Source organism: Chenopodium quinoa, unplaced genomic scaffold (genome assembly GCF_001683475.1).
Source record: "Chenopodium quinoa cultivar QQ74 unplaced genomic scaffold, ASM168347v1, whole genome shotgun sequence".
In the NCBI taxonomy this organism is placed as follows: Eukaryota; Viridiplantae; Streptophyta; class Magnoliopsida; order Caryophyllales; family Amaranthaceae; genus Chenopodium; species Chenopodium quinoa.
In genome coordinates this window covers 1,933,827-1,951,223 of record NW_018742292.1, presented here as the reverse complement: position 1 = coordinate 1,951,223, position 17,397 = coordinate 1,933,827, and the positions used below count along the sequence as shown (strand labels likewise).

At 37.8% G+C, this 17,397-nt stretch overlaps 1 protein-coding gene across 1 annotated transcript; it reads right to left on the bottom strand.

Annotated features, from left to right (window-relative positions):
- Positions 1 to 3,514: 3,514 nt before the first annotated feature.
- On the bottom strand, positions 3,515 to 6,523 carry LOC110686710. Its single transcript, XM_021863319.1, has 6 exons — positions 5,372 to 6,523; positions 5,167 to 5,287; positions 4,855 to 5,111; positions 4,531 to 4,681; positions 4,216 to 4,432; positions 3,515 to 3,830 (listed from the first exon to the last, which is right to left on the bottom strand). Exons 1-6 carry the CDS (start codon positions 6,521 to 6,523, stop codon positions 3,515 to 3,517), a joined length of 2,214 nt encoding a protein of 737 aa, XP_021719011.1.
- Positions 6,524 to 17,397: the final 10,874 nt, after the last annotated feature.

Genomic DNA, 17,397 nt, shown 5'->3' with positions numbered 1-17,397 from the left:
ATCTACAACCTTCATCTTATGGTTTTCAAGAAAAATGGGCTGCATGTACTCGGTGTTTTTGAGGGGTAGGGGTTCTTTATCAACAAAGGAAATACCAAAGCTTTCAAAGACATAGGTGAGAAGGTTACCATATCCCACCTTCTAACCTTTTGGAACACAATGAGAGAGGTGTTGAACCATGATAGAGGGAAAGTTTATTTGGATCTTTTTAGCTAGGCAATAGATGAGTACAGAGTCAAGCTTGTTGGCACTGTCTCTCTTTTGGGTGCGAGGGATAATATCATTGAAAACAAATTTTAGCAGAATTTTGTCAAGAGGGGTTAGGTCATTGTGATTTATGTAGGTTTCCTCCCGGTCTCCACCTAGAAACTCCACTATCTCATCAATATTTGCATCAGGAAGAGGGTTCCTTATCACATTACTCTTAAAATACAAGTCATATCCAGTATTAGGAACATCAAACAACTCAGCCAAATACATCGCATGAAACTCAATTTATTTTTCATACACACAGCAGCGAATAACACCTTTAGAGTATTTGAAACTTTTGCAAAAATCCCTCATAGCATCAACATACATACTCCGATTAACGCATTCACTCAACAAATTCACCCAATTTTGAGCTTCAATCAAATCAAGCAGTTCATACAATTTAACAGAATTGCACCAAGGAAGATTAATAGCCAAACCTATCACAAAGTGATCACTGATCTTCTCTTCCCGTTTCATGGATGCAGGCTTGTCTCGGTAATTGACCCCTAGTTCCGGAGCGCTTTCTTCTTCTTCTTGCATGTCATCGGACTTCTTTTTTCGAGAAGATTGGGATTCGGTGGTTGAATCCACTTTTGGAGGCTCTTTATCATCAATGGGGTTAATTTCCGGTGGGATTTCCATGGTAATTTCTGGAATTGGGTTTGTGTTAAGGTCGACTTCAATTTGGGTTTTTGGAGAGGTAGACATTGGAGAGTAGTTTTGATCAGAGTGATGAGAGAGAAGGTAATTTTTGTGTGGTGTAAATTTGTGTGAGGCTGACATCTTTTATGGTGGAGGTAAATTGGTGAAGTGAGGTGTCGCTTGGGAGGTGAGGTGAATTTAGTTGATTTGACACTCATATTTATTTCTTAGGGAAACGCAAACCGTGTTTCAAGAGAGTAGTGTAAGTGGGCTAACAAAAGATAATGATGAATTTAGATGCATTCATCCGATTTTTGTGTTTAGATAAAAAGAATTTGGAATTTTGAAAAATAGATAAACACAACAATTTTATCTTTTGAATATTATCAGTAAAGAACACTTGCAAATACAACTTGATACACGGAACAAATCAACAAGGCTCATGCAACCAATTTTGGACTTTTCATATTCTATGTCTTTCAAATTTTCATGCCCTTAGTAAATATTACTCCTGCTTACAACCTGTCTTAACTATGTAATTAAACATATAACACTTGTGCACAGTATACAACAGATTAAGCATGTCAGTTTGAGCTTCATACCTGAGGGAACTTGATGCATTTTTCTCAGTATAACTTAATCATCCCAAGTTCCATTCTCATCTTCTCATGCCTTTCTCTATTCAAGGGTTTTGTTAATATATCTGCAATTTGATTGTCAGTTTGGCAGAAATCTAATTTAATCAAACCCTTTTCAACATTATCCTTAAGGAAATGATGCCTTATATGAATATGCTTAACTCTTGAATGATGGACTGGATCTTTAGATATGCAAATTGCACTAGTGTTATCACAGTAGATAGTAATGCAATTAAATTTAATACCAAAGTCACGCAACCGTTGTTTAATCCAGAGGACTTGAGAGCAACAAGCAGCTGCTGATATATACTCAGCCTCTGTAGTAGACAATGCAACAGTATTTTGTTTCTTAAAACCCCAATAAACTAGACAAGAGCAAAGGAACTGAACCATACCTGAGGTGCTTTTCCTATTGACTAGGTCACCTGCATAGTTAGCATCTGTGAATCCTTTAAGCATAAAGTCATCACTTCTAGGATAGAACAGACACATGTCATCTGTTCCTTTGAGGTATCTCAAAACTCTCTTAACAGCCGTTAGATGTGATTCTTTAGGATTAGACTAAAATCTAGCACACAATCAACACTAAAAGAAATGTCATGCCTACTGGCTGTTAGATACAGCAATGAACCAATCATACCTCTGTAAGTGGTTTGATCCACACTTGTTCCTTGTGGATCCTCATCAAGTCTTGTTGTTGTTCCCATAGGTGTATGATTTGTCTTGGCATTCTCCATGTTGTACTTCTTCAGAAGTTCCTTGACATACTTCTGTTGGTGAATCATTATTCCTTCAGCTGTTTGCTTTATTTGAAGTCAAAGGAAGAAATTTAATTCACCTATCATACTCATCTCAAATTCACCACCCATTAGCTCAGCAAAGTACTTGCACAAACCATTGTTAGTAGCACCAAATATAATATCATCTACATAGATCTGCACAACTAACAAATCAGTTCCTCGAGATTTAAGAAAAAGAGTTTTGTCTACTTTTCCTCTTTTGAAATCATTTTTCAGTAGGAACTTTGAAAGCCTTTCATACCAGGCTCTTGGAGCTTATTTAAGCCCGTAGAGAGCTTTATCAAGCTTAATAACATGATTTGGAAATTTAGGATTTTCGAAACCTCGAGGTTGTTCAACAAACACCTCCTCATTTAAGAAACCATTTAGAAAAGCACATTTCACATCAATTTGATAGAGTTTGAAACCCATAAAAGAAGCAAAAGCCACTAGGATTCTAATAGCTTCTAATCTAGCTACAGGAGCAAATGTTTCATCGAAATCAATACCTTCCTGTTGATTGTAGCCCTTCACAACCAATCTAGCCTTGTTCCTTACTATGGTGCCATGTTCATCAAGCTTGTTCCTGAACACCCATTTGAGCCCAATTACTTTCTTTCTCTTAGGCTTTGGCTCAAGGTGCCAGACCTTATTCCTTTCGAACTCATTGAGTTCCTCTTGCATGGCCACTATCCAATCAGCATCTCCCAAGGCTTCTTGATGACTTCTTGGTTCTAGAATGGACAAAAATGCATGGAATGCACAGTAGTTCCTCATCTGTGATCTTGTTTGAGTTCCTTTTCCTATATCACTGATAATTAGATCAGTTGGATGGGAACCTCGATACCTGAATGGCCTGGGTTGGAATTCCCTTGCTGGAACTCCAATTTGAGGAGCTTCTGTTTCTGTTCCTTCTGCTTCTTCTGCTTGTTCCTTATTCACTTGTTCATCTGGTTGAGGAACCTCTCCATTTTCTTGATGATCCTCTTCTGGAGTAGGCTGCTTTTCTTTGGTTTGCTTTTGGTTCTCTTCTTCATCCCTGTCTCTTATCAATCCAATTTCAAAATCATTATCCTCTTCTTGTTCATGTACACTCACAAACTGGTTAACTTCATCAAAGATTATATGAATGCTTTCCTCAACACACATTGTGCTTTTATTGTAAACTCTATAAGTTTTGCTAAATATGGCCTCTTCACTTCTTTAATCAAATTTCCCTAGGTTTTTCTTACCATTGTTATGTACAAAGCACTTACAACCAAAGGCTCTAAGATGAGATATGTTTGGCTTTCTTCCCCTGAATAGTTCATAGGGAGTCTTGTTGATGACACTTCTGATTGTTACCCTGTTAAGGATGTAACATGCTGTATTCACGGCTTCAGCCCAGAAGTTCCTTGGCAATCCACTTGCAATCAACATCGTTCTAGCCATTTCCTCAAGGGTTCGATTCTTCCTTTCTACAATTCCATTATGTTGGGGAGTCCTTGGAGCTGAGAAGTTATGATTCATGCCATTTTCCCTGCAAAACTCATCGAATATTGAGTTCTCAAATTTAGTTCCGTGATCTGATCTGAGATGGACTATGGAGTGACCACTGATTTTCTGTATTTTCTTGGCAAAAAAAAACAAACTCGTTAAAAGTTTCATCTTTACTAGCAAGAAAAATAACCCAAGTGAATCTAGAATAATCATCAACAATAACCAAAACATATTTCTTGCCACTCCTGCTTTGAATTCTCATGGGACCACACAAATCGATATGGATTAATTCCAAAGGCTTTGTAGTGCTCACCATTTTCTTCAATTTAAAAGATGAGAGAACATGCTTGTCTTTCACACATGCATCACAAACTTTGTTCTGTAGGAACTTGATAATAGGAAGTCCCACAACCAAGTTCCTTGACCTTAGCTTGTCCAGTAATGAAAAGCTAGCATGTCCAAAACGTTTATGCCATAATAGGGGATCATCTTCAACAACACTCAGACATGTAAGGTTGTTCCTTGGGATTAAGTTGAGGTCAACTGTATAAGTGTTCCCTCTTCTAGTTCCTTCTAGAACAACCTTTCCTGACTTGTTGTTGATGATGTTGCAAGAGTCAGAAGTAAAACTTACAGAATTTCCTTTATCACAAAATTGTGATATACTGAGCAAATTGTGCATTAAGCCCTCTACCAGGAACACATTATCAATGGAATGGATTTAGATCTTCCAATTTTGCCTTTTCCAATGATCTCGCCCTTCTTATTATCCCCAAAGGTTACTGTTCCTCCAGGGTAGTCTTCTAGTGAGAGGAATTTTGATTTATCACCTGTCATATGCTTTGAACAACTGCTGTCGAGATACCACGAGTTGTTCCCCCTCACTAGGACCTGCAAGAAAACTAAGCATTAGGATCAGGAACCGAGGTTTCCTTGGGTTCCTTAGACGTGGATGCAATATCAGTTTTCTTGACCCACACTTGTTTTACATTTCTTTTATTTGCTTCTTCTCTTATCCTACACTGTCCATAGAGATGTTCAGTCTTACCACAAAAAGTGCATACCTTCATGCTAGGAAGCTCAACATATTTCTTTTGCTTACCTTTCTTCTTGGTCATATAACCAAGGCCTTCAGTTCTTTTTCCTTGAGCTTCGACTATCCACTTAGGTATGACTTTTGGGCCAATACTTCTATCCTTTCTAGCATTCAGTTCCGATTCAAGTTGATCCTTTTGGGTTTTTAAAGTAGAAAGCTCATTTTTAAAAATTTTCAAAATCAACATTGAATTTAAGTAACTAATCGCTTGAGGAACTGCTAGAACTGATATTAGAATTTATGAGCTTATAATGAGTTAATTCAACATTCAGAAGAATACTTTCATTCTTAATTCTATCAGCTATTTCAGTTATGTATTTGTATTTAAAATCAAGCTCTCTTAATTTGCTTTGAGACTTGGCATAGGCTGTTTCCAACCAAGCACCATGTTCTTTGCAAACCTTAAGAGTTTTTTCACATTTGTTCAACTTTACACATGTATCTCTAAAGAATTCTTATTCTTCTAGACATATATTTATTAAGACATCTTTAGAGAGAGTTTCAAGCTGTTTAGGATCAAGAAACACCTCTTTCTGGAGTTCCTCAAGGTAAGCCTTTTCATCATCTGATTTGGTCATCAAACAAAGATTGGCCGTCTCTTCTTCTGGTTGTTCATCATCTTCTTCTTCACTTTCTGAGTCTCCCCAGGCTGCTATCATGGCCTTCCTCATGTCTGACTTTTGATAGTTTTCTTTGCTGAATTTTTCTCTTCCCTGTTCCTTAGCCTTTCCTTTCCCTTTATCATTTTCCCAAAGGGGACAGTCTCTGATAAAGTGATTTGGAGATCCACACTTGTGGCAGCTGTAGTCAGGCTTTGTATTTGAGGTATTTTTCCCGAAGTTCCTTGAGGTTCGGCCTTTCTTGAAAATCTTTTTGAATCTTCGCACAATTAGGGCAGCCTCATCCTCGTCCACTTCTGAGTCTTCCTCCTCATCAGCCTTAAGAGCCAATCCCTTGTTCCTCATGGGTTCATTGTTGACTCCAAGGTGTAGCTCATGAGTCATGAGAGAACCTGTTAGTTGTTCAATATTGAATTTTGTAAAGTCCTTCATTTCCTGAAGGGCTGTCACCTTAGCTCTCCATCTCTCATCTTGTGGAAGACTTCTTAGAACCTTCCTAACCTGCTCATCTATAGGAATCTGTCTACCAAGGGAAACCAACTCATTTATGATGTTAGTAAAACGGGTTAGCATCTCTTGAATGGTTTCCTTAGGCTGCATCTCAAATCTTTCATACTTAGACATAAGTAGATCGATTTTTGAGCGTTTAACCTCATTAGTTCCTTCATGAGTAATCTGCAGCAAATCCCATATTTCCTTAGCGTTCTTGCACCCCATAACACGATTGTGTTCGTGAGGTCCAAGTCCACAGTGTAGCAATTTCACAGCCATAGCATTTATTTCCATTTTATCAAAGTCCTCTTTTTCATATTCAGACATAGGCTTAGGGATTACCTCATTCTGAGCATTAGTTTTGGTGACTTCGAAATTACCAACCTCGATGACCCTCCAAACTTGGTAGTTCTCTGCCTTGATAAAGATCTCCACGCGGTTCTTCCAGTAAGTATAGAACTTGCCATTAAACATAGGAGGCCTCTGAGTTGAGTATCCTTCCTCGAGCTTCTCATGAGTATTCATTTTCTCCAAGACCTTTCTTCTTCAGGGTTTCCTGATTTTCCTAGAAGTTAGGCTCTGATACCAATTGTTGTTTTAATGAATACTACAAGAAGGGGGAGTTGAATTGTAGTATGAGAATTTAGCCAAACTTTTTGCGGAATTAAAATTAAGTTAGCTAAAGAAACTGAGAAATTAACAAAAGGAACTAAAAAATGCAAGAGAGATTTTACGTGGAAAACTCCTTGGCCCTAACAAGGAGAAAAACCAAGACCACTTGGGATTTTGGGAAAATAATCTTCACTATAATAGGGCAAATGATCCTATTACAAGCTAAAGACTCAAACTCAAGTTCCTCTACGAACTTGAGACCCTGAGGAACAAGTCACCCAACTTGTTACTCTTCTCTTCTCTTTCTCTCTTTTCACTTCTCTGTTCTCTCTTCTCTTTCTCATACACAAACGTTCATTCGAACTTCTCCATTCCCAATTACAACTCGAAACAAAAAATAAACTCTAGTATAAGAACATTAAGAACACTCTAATCAACTTGTGTGGAATTGACACTTGACTCGATTTGAAGCTTGAAAACTTATGTGAGCAATGGTGAGTTTTTCCAACAGAAATCAATGGCTATTTATAGATTAACAAATGCTTTGGAAAATTCTCTTTGTGCAGCAACACCATTACGCCACTACTCATACCCACTAAGAAGATCATGTTCCTAGAATTAAGGAACCATGAACTCCTCAATGTGCAAAACCATGACTGACATAGAACATGGGAGACTAAGCCGTAAGTTTTGGAAAACATGGTGATTTTATTTTTTCAGAAAATATTTTCGAAAATAAGAAAATAAAATAAAATCAGTTTTCACAAGATATTTTCGAAATTCAGAATAAAATAAAATCCCTTTCAAAATATAAACATTTTAGAAAGCAACCGTTTTCCTAAAAACTAGCATGCACAATTTTATCTTTTTAGACCAATTCCACACAGATTTTTCGAGTGCCATTTAATATTTATACTTACATAAATCCTAAAATATAAAAATATATTTAGTCTTCATGTTCTCAGATGAAGCTTCTACTTCGAGGCTTCTGTTCCTTGGGAGGAACTTCTCTTCTCTGCTGAGGCTTCTTCTCTGAAGCTTCTGTTCCCTGAGGGAACCTTCTCTTCTCCAGTCTTCATTTCTGAAGCACCAATTCCTGTGAGGGAACTCTTCTATATGGTTAGCTCTGCTTCTGGCCTTCTTGTTCCTCATGGTATATTTACAAGACACTTCATTCTCCTAGTCTTTGTAACTGAGTACACACTTAAACAATCAAGCACTTATTAGTTTGTAAGTAAGTGAGGTTGTGTCATCATCAAAATCATTAATTCCAACAACCTAGTCGCCCGATGATTTCCGTTATAATTCCTTATTATGGAAGACTTTTGACAACATAAAAAACGGACTAGTACTCAAACAAGAGAACTCACAATACTCACGGTCAAGGAAATAGGTTTCGATAGCCATAATGATCAGAAGTATACTTATGACGATTTTTAATCTCTTAAAGTATTCTCATAGGCCGATCCAGGATGGTTCTATACCAATAATTGTGCAAATGTTTTATGACAATCATGTCCTCGTAGCACACGAAACAGTGCTATAAATCAGACTACACACTAATCTCAATTGGTCATTAATTGTCCATCGTTTAAATGAACTCGATTAGGGACAATTTTGGATTATAATATTCAATGTTCACTTAATAGGTGTTTCCTTACCAAGACTAGTCTTGATACCCTATTTTGAATATCCCAAGAATCGAATGGACTCATTATTAAATCCTAAACCACAATTAAATAGCAAACGGAGTAATAAAATATTGCATGAAATTTATATTACTCCAAAACTTGAATGATTTTTATTAGTGTCTTACATTAAATGTTCAAAATTTAACTAAAACACTAAACAGGGAAATTAAAGCCAGTCTCCTACATGCCTGATTCCCATTGCCTTAACGTGCTTGTTGTGCTTCACATGAGGCAAAGGTTTAGTAAGTGGATCGGCTACATTGTCATCTGTTCCAACTTTGCAAATTCTTATTTCACCTTTCTGATTTCCATTCTCGACTCATGTGAAACCACCGTTTGACATGTTTGACTTTCTGATGTTCCCTTGGCTCTCTGGCCTGAGCAATAGCTCCATTGTTGTCATAATAGAGGGCTATTGGACCCTTTATGGAGGGTACAACATCAAGTTCACAAATGAACTTACGAATCTAAACAACCTCCTTAGCCGCTTCAGCATCTGCTAAGTACTCAACTTCAGTTCTAGAATCTGCAATTGTACTCTGCTTGGCACTCTTCCAACTGAACTCTCCTCCATTTAGACAGAACACATATCCAGATTGCGATTTGAAATCGTCTCTATCTGTCTAGAGGCTCGCGTTGGTATAACCTTCAACAACTAATTCCTCCGAACCACCATACACCAAGAATTTATCCTTGTTCCTTTTCAAGTACTTTAGGATGTTCTTGGCCGCAGTTCAATGGGCCTCTCCTAGATCTTATTGGTAAAGGCTCGTAGCACTCAAGGCATACGATATATCTGTCCTAATACATATCATGGCATACATGATCGATTCAATAAGCGAAGCATATGGAATCATATTCATTTTTTCCCGCTCATCAGGTGTTTGTGTTCACTGCTTCTTGCTTAGGGTTATGCCATGTGACATTGGCAGGTGACCTCTCTTGCCCCCCTCCATGCTAAATTGAGCAAGTACCTTATCAATATAAGTACTTTGACTCAATCCAATCATCCTTTTTTATCTATCCCTATAGATCTTGATGCCTAGTATGTGCTGAGCCTCTCCTAAGTCTTTCATTGAGAAACATTTTCCAAGCCAGGCCTTTACAGACTCTAACAAAAAAATGCTATTTCCAATGAGCAATATGTCATTGACATATAAGACTAAGAAGGCGATGTCACTCCCATTGACCTTCTTGTAAACACGAGATTCATCTGGATTCTTGATAAAACCAAACTTACCGATGGCTTCATCGAATAGTAGATTCCAACTTTTGCTAGCTTGCTTTAGTCCATAAATTGACTTCTTAAGCTTAAAACCTTCCCAACATTATTTTGGTCAACAAAACCTTCAGGTCGTGTCATGTACACAGTTTCTTCCAAAATACCATTTAAGAAGGCGGTTTTGACGTCCATCTGCCATATTTCATAGCTATAATATGTAGTAATCGCTAGGAGGATCCAAACGGATTTAAGCATTGCGACTGGTTAAAAGGTTTCATCGTAATCAATACCATGAACTTGTCTATAACCTTTTGCCACCAATTTAGCTTTGTAAATGAATACATTTCCATATTTTTCGGTTTTCATCTTGAAAATCCACTTACATCCGATAGGTGTATAACCTTCAAGTAAGTCAACCAAGTCCTAGACTTGATTTTCAAACATGGAATCCATTTCAGATCTCATGGCCTCATGCCATTTTGCAGAGTCGGTACTTGCCATCGCTTGCTTGTAGGTTGCTGGTTAATCTCCATCCATAATCAGGATGTCCTCTGATATCTCGGTTAATACTAAACCAAGATATCTATCAGGTTGAGATCTCGGCCTCTAAGACCTACGTAGGGTAATGGATTGAGCATTTGCAGTGTCGGTTTGACTTTATACATTTTGATCATTTTGACCTACGTCAACTGATGCTGTTTGAGCACTTTGACTGTCATTTTGATTTTGTTTCTCATCCTCACGAACTTCATCGAGTTCGATTTTCCTCCCACTTGTCATTTTGGAAAGGTGTTCTTTCTCCAAAAAGACACCATCACGAGCAACAAACACTTTGTTCTCCAATTTGTTGTAGAAGTAATACCCTTGGGTTTCTTTTGGGTAGCCCACAAAGTAAACCTTGTCAAATTTGGGATGAAGTTTGTCAGAAATTAATTTATTGACATATGCTTCGCATCCCCATATCTTTAGAAAAGACAACCTAGGAGGTTTCTTTGTCCAGAATTCATATGGAGTCTTTTCTACAGCTTTTGATGGTGCACGGTTCAGTTTTAGTGCCGCAGTTAGAAGTGTGAGTCCCCAAAAAGAGATAGGAAGATCACTAACACCTATTGTTGATCGTACCATGTCTAACAAGGTCCGATTTCTCCTTTCGGATACTCCGTTCCATTGTGGAGTTCCTGGAGGTGTCAATTCTGAAAGAAAACCCTTTTCTTTCGGATAGTCATCGAATTCTTGGCTCAAGTATTCACCACCTCGATCCAATCGAAGAGCTTTAATTTTCTTGCCGTCGCGAGCAACAAACACCTTGTTCTCCGATTTGTTGTAAAAGTAATACCCTTTGGTTTCTTTTGGGTAGCCCACAAAGTAAACCTTGTCAGATTTGGGATGAAGTTTGTCAGAAATCAATTTCTTGACATATGCTTCGCATCCCCATATCTTTAGAAAAGACAACCTAGGAGGTTTCTTTGTCCATAATTCAGATGGAGTCTTTTCTACAGCTTTTATAGTGCACGGTTCAGTGTTAGTGCCGCAGTTAGAAGTGCGAGTCCCCAGAAAGAGATAGGAAGATCTTTAACACCTATTGTTGATCGTACCATGTCTAACAAGGTCCGATTTCTCCTTTCGAATACTCCGTTCCATTGTGGAGTTCCTTGAGGTGTCAATTCTGAAAGTATACCCTTTTCTTTCAGATAGTCATCGAATTCTTGGCTCAAGTATTCACCACCTCGATCCGATCGAAGAGCTTTAATTTTCTTGCCATCGCGAGCAACAAACATTTTGTTCTCCGATTTGTTGTAGAAGTAATACCCTTTGGTTTCTTTTGGGTAGCGCATAAAGTAAACCTTGTCAGATTTGGGATGAAGTTTGTCAGAAATCAATATCTTGACATATGCTTCGCATCCCCATATCTTTAGAAAAGACAACCTAGGAAGTTTCTTTGTCCATAATTCAGATGGAGTCTTTTCTACAGCTTTTATAGTGCACAGTTCAGTGTTAGTGCCGCAGTTAGAAGTGCGAGTCCCCAAAAAGAGATAGGAAGATCACTAAGACCCATTGTTGATCGTACCATGTCTAACAAGGTCCGTTTTCTCCTTTCGGATACTCCGTTCCATTGTGGAGTTCCTGGAGGTGTCAATTCTGAAAGTATACTCTTTTCGTTCAGATGGTCATCGAATTCTTGGCTCAAGTATTGACCACCTCGATCCGATCGAAGGGCTTTGATTTTATTGCCAAGCTGATTTTCAACTTCACTCTGAAATTCTTTGAACTTTTCAAACGATTCAGATTTATGTGACATTAGGTAGACATAACCATATCTACTATAGGAATCAGTGAAGGTGATAAAATATCAGTGTCCATTTCTTGTGGTTGAGCTCATTGGTTAACATACATCATTTTGTATTAGACCTAACAAGTCTCCTGCCCTTTCTCCCAGCTTGGAGAATGGCTGCTTAATCATCTTGCCTAATAAACATCCGTCGCAGTTATCAAACGATTCTAAATCGAAAGAGTCAAGAACCCCTTCTTGTAGAAGTCTCTAGATGCGTTTGATGTTAATGTGGCCAAGACGACAATGCCACAAGTAAGTTTGGTTTGACTCCATGGTCTTAGCTCTTTTGGTATTATCATAAAAATTTTTGTCTAAACACACAAAAGGTGTAATTTCCATAAATATAAACAAGACATTTAAACAAAAGGTCTTGTGATCAAGGTTTAAAATGGCGTCCAACGTCGCAAGATCAAAGTATGGTAGATAAAACTTAACAAGTTTTAGAATTTAGACAAAATACATGAGATTAGCTTTCTTTGGATAGATTTTCTTCATCTTCCACTTGTGTACTCATGACCACTTGAAAAACATCGCTCATTTCGTTCCTGAAATAAGAGCATAAAATGAGTCAATTTTCCGGTATCTAATACCTTATAAATTTCTACAATAGAAGCAGCACATCTTTGTCTTGTTTTTGAACTCCTTTTTCTTGAGCCTTAGAGCAAACGTAGCCGCCTTGCAAGAATAGGTTTTCTGGAGCTCTTGGACAACTTCCTTGTAGGACAGTTTGTTCCGATTGTTGGTAAGTCTCATCTTAATTGCAACATATCCCGAGTGGAGTGAGCTTAAAAGCATATGAGCCGCTTGCTCATCCTCCACCGGTTTACCAATCAGTTCACATGGGCTTGAAGTGGCATCCCAGGTCTCAGTCTTGCACTATAGACCCTAGCCCATATTTCTTAACTTTCTTTGCTAAGACATCCATCTTGCGGTGGCTTGATCCTCATGTAAGACAATGACCTACTCACTTCTTCCACGAGTCTATCATAGTTGCCCTTGTCGCTCTTTGTTACCCTCAAATTGACCACATCTTCTAGAGCCTTGAGAAGTACACCCGGAAGGTAGTTGGAGAATTTCTTCTTCCACTGTTCCGGAATGGAGTTTTCCATGAGTCGAGAGATTCTCTTGCAATCATAACTCCACACCTTATGAGCCATATCGCTCATAATCCCTTTACAGTATAAACTCGGGATGGGAGTATAAAAGATATGCTCTAGGTAGCAATTGCGGAGGGTCAAACGGAGTTCCTCTTCCCATTCCTTGAAGTTTACCATATTCAAGCTAAATGATAACTTCTCGGGAAGTTTTGGGAACATAAGATTGTTGTCGATAGTTGAAGACATGATTCTACATTTAAAAGAATTTTGAAATGAAAAACCATTCATGAAATTTAAATAAGATTGAATTCATGCATTTTAATCCAAATTATTTAAAACGTCTTATTCACACATTAAAAGTTGTCCCCAATTTAGTGAGAATAAGTCTATGCCAAGATCCGAAGAAACAAAGAGTGGTTAAGCATGCTTTGGCTTGTCTTAACACTCAATATCCTAAGGTAAGCCACGCTATGCTAATGGCTCCAAGCCACTCTTGGTTGAATAAATCGTCGCATTTAATTCTCTCTCAACAATTTATTCTCTTTGCCACGACATGTAAGAACTCCATCACTCATATTGTTGAGTAAAACCAAAACCAACTCGCATACCCAATATGCCTTACTTCCTAGGAGAGGTAGTGATGCCTTGCTTTGGCGTAGCCCACCACTACCCTCATTCGGCAAGTAAGTGTTGTTTTGGAATGGCTAGTTTTTACTCAATATTTAGGGACCTAGGGTTTCTATCTTGGTTGATTTAAGTGAACTTAATTAATCATCACAACATTCGAAATCCTAAACATGCATCTAATATATATATATATATATATATATATATATATATATATATATATATATATATATATATATATATATACACACATATATATATAGATATATATATATATATATATACACACATATATATATAGATATATATATACATATATATGTATATATATACATACATATATATATATGTATATATATATGTATATATATACATATATATGTATATATATAATATATATATATATATATATATATATTGATCTTCAAAAGGTGTTCATTTGCAACTTCACGGCTACGTCTTCCAAGAACCTCCATCTTCAAGACTTGACCATAATTAAATGCAACTACTGGTGTCTACGATTAGGACTAATCTAAATATTAAGGTACAAAAATACTCAACGGTATGCTGATCGTATTTAGATTAAAATATATCACGGATCGCAGTCCGTATTTTCTATCCTATCGGGCCCACTAGTTGCCATTTCATAAATCCTGTGAGACAATATACATTTCATTCATCCATTCACTATTTGTGAATGGCCCATGCATTTTACAACGATAAACAAGTAACAATGCAAAAAACACACGTGAACTAGTAACTAATCTAGGTGGCTAATCCAATTAACACGCCTAATTAAAACTAGGCAAAGTTGTGTTAACCAGTTATGTAAATAAGCGCAATCAAAATTTGAAACTCCCACTAAATTCCGCATCCAACTTAATTAATCCAATTAATTAAGCCGGTAATTCCCAAAATTTGTCAAAATAGATATTTGCCAATGCCGCTCAAAACCGAGGCATAGCCTCCAAAATTTATTAAAATAATTAAAACAAATTAGATTAATAAAATAATTAAAACGACAATTTTTAAGCAAAAATACGTAGTCCAAAGTGTCTAAGTGCCTAGCACTAAGACATGGAGTGCTCACATTTTGCACAACCGTTAGATGCTCAATGAACGTGGAAGTGGGCTCTATGTCGCTAAGTGTTACACCGCCCACATCAACGAACTTTCACACATAAAAAACGTGGCCCTTGATGGCCATGATGAACAAATTCATTGAACTACATTGTTTCACAAGCAACGTCTACGCATACCCCTAATTACACGACGCATGCACCAAGTCCCAAGCGATGCACCATGTGCTCGTACCCGACATACCCGCGCCACAGCAGCCCCAAGCACCACGCAACACACCACACACGCACGCATGCACATGGCGGCGTGCTGCTGCTGTCGCTTGTGCTACTTCTTGTGGTCGTGCGCACCAGCCACGCCTTGGCTGCACGCACAGGGCATGGCAGCCACATGTGGGCTGCTATGCAGCCCGGCTAGCCAAGGGAGCTTATGCCTTGTTTTGCGTGCCATTAGCCTCAGGATTTAATCCCAAATTTTGCGTGACTGCCGTAATTAATTCTAAATTAATTTTAGAACTAATTTAATGAGCAAAATTAAAAAATTTTAACAAGTCTAACTTAAATAAAATTTTTAAAGTGCATGTAACCAAAATAATTCCCAGGAACCATTCTTTAATTAAATTGGTTTAAATTGGTGCAACAAAATAATAGGGCAATTAATCAGTATTAATTTAATTAGTTTAAATTAACTTTGAGTTTTTGACAAAATAAGAGGGAGTTCGAAAAATGAACATAAATTCAATAAAGATTCCAACTTTAATACATGTGAATCCTTGAAAAATTATATCTTCCAATATGAAGATAAACAATTTTTCTATCACAATGTTTCAAACTTTATGATTCCAATCAACTGAAAAATGATTAAATAAATAAAGTTTAACAAAAATTCATGGAATTTAGTAATATAAAGTTTCAATCACTTAACATAATTAAATATTGAATCTTCAATACTTGGAAGCCTCAAAGAAAAACATTTTCACACTTAATGCTCTTAGTTTGCAATTATGTGAAAAAATAAAACCAAGCATTCAAGCACAAATTACTACCAAGTAATCATGCCTAAAGAGGCTTAAAATTGCATATCAAATATGTATTGAACCAATTACATAACCACCATAAATATGAAATTATTTTTCAAGGTTAGAAAGACTTAAAATTTTTCGTAAAAACGAAAAAAAACCCTCGAAAATAACATTTCTTGTCGTTTTTTTTTGCTAAAAACCGATCCCTGAATGGATAAAACCATTTACATAACACATTTTCCACCCAAAATTAACTATTTTTGGGTCGAAATCTGGGTTCGGGGCTGAAGGTAGCTTAAATAGGAGGTTAAAATAGATAATACGAGCTACTAATCTAATTAGCAATTTAAACCAGAAAAATTAAGCCATAAAAATCACCTTGAAAAATATGATTTTAAAAATAAACGAGTGTGGCTCCGATACCGCTGTTGGGGTTTGGTAAGTCCAACTTGCCACGGAAACAACCCCGACCCAAAGAACCACTCGCAATTAATAAAACCATGAAGCATAACAAATAAACATAAAATCGGAATTTACCTTTGACGCGTGCTTCGCCCGACCTAATGGGCTCTTACTTGAAAGCTTTAGCTCTGAAAATACCGAGCCTCTAATGGTATCCACCCACAAAGGACAAACACCGACTTTTTAGGTCTGCCACCTTGGAGTTAGCAAGGTCCGACCAAAACCCGAGTGATTAAATGAGTTCAAAGGTTTTCACAATGGTGATGCCTTTTTCAACTCTCACTCGAGTGATTTTCCCAATACCCCAACTTGGGTATTTATAGGGAAAACAAGAGAGTGAAAAGGATTTCCCATCAATGTGAGAGAATTTGATTTTTCAATTTTATTTTAAAGCTAAAATAAAATAAATAATCAAACTAGTAATAAATCAACAAGTGGCAAGCTCATGAGAGATGTTAGGTGAGGACCATTTGGAGGAGGGAGGGACCAAACTTGCTCCCCACTCCCTCTCCAAAAACAGGCCAACACATCCCTCAACCTCTTCTTAAATTGCTCCACATGGCACCACACTTGGGCACCAAGGACCCAAGGTGGGCTGCCATGCGCGGCTGCCAGCAAGCCCAGCACAAGCGTGCGGGCTGCTAGCGCTACTGGCCAGCAAGCCCAGCACAGCTTGTGCGGGCTGCTCGTGCTCTCAGCTAACGAGCTACGCATCAAGGATGCGAGCTGATGCTCCATGTGCGCCTTGGCCCTGCGCTGCTAGGCTTGCGATGCTAGCATTGGTGCGCTAGCACGCACCAGCCAGCCTAGGCTCGGCTTGGTGCGCATGTTAGCTACCATGCTATATCAAATGCCCTTAACACTCGGTTTTCTCGGGGCATTCCGACGCTAGGGGTATTTTGGTCTTGTTGATTTATTATTTTTTTCATGTCTCGTCTTATACTATTTTTCGACTCGACATCCGATTCTCGGTTTCGACGCTCTAAGCTCGAATTTCCGACGTTTAAATATTTAATACTCAGGCGACGAATTAATTTCTTCCGAATTAATTCGTCGAGTCGGTTCATATATTTGCTAGGGTGTGATCCGAAGGGGTCAGTCAAGATTAAGCTGTAATATTAATTATACATTAATATTACTAATCAGAAGCGGCCTCCACCCAGGCATTCCGATTACTTGACCTAACTGAATATATTAGTTTTCTAATAATTCTGAACCCGCTAACGAAATAGTACACTTGTTCAAAGGACACCAT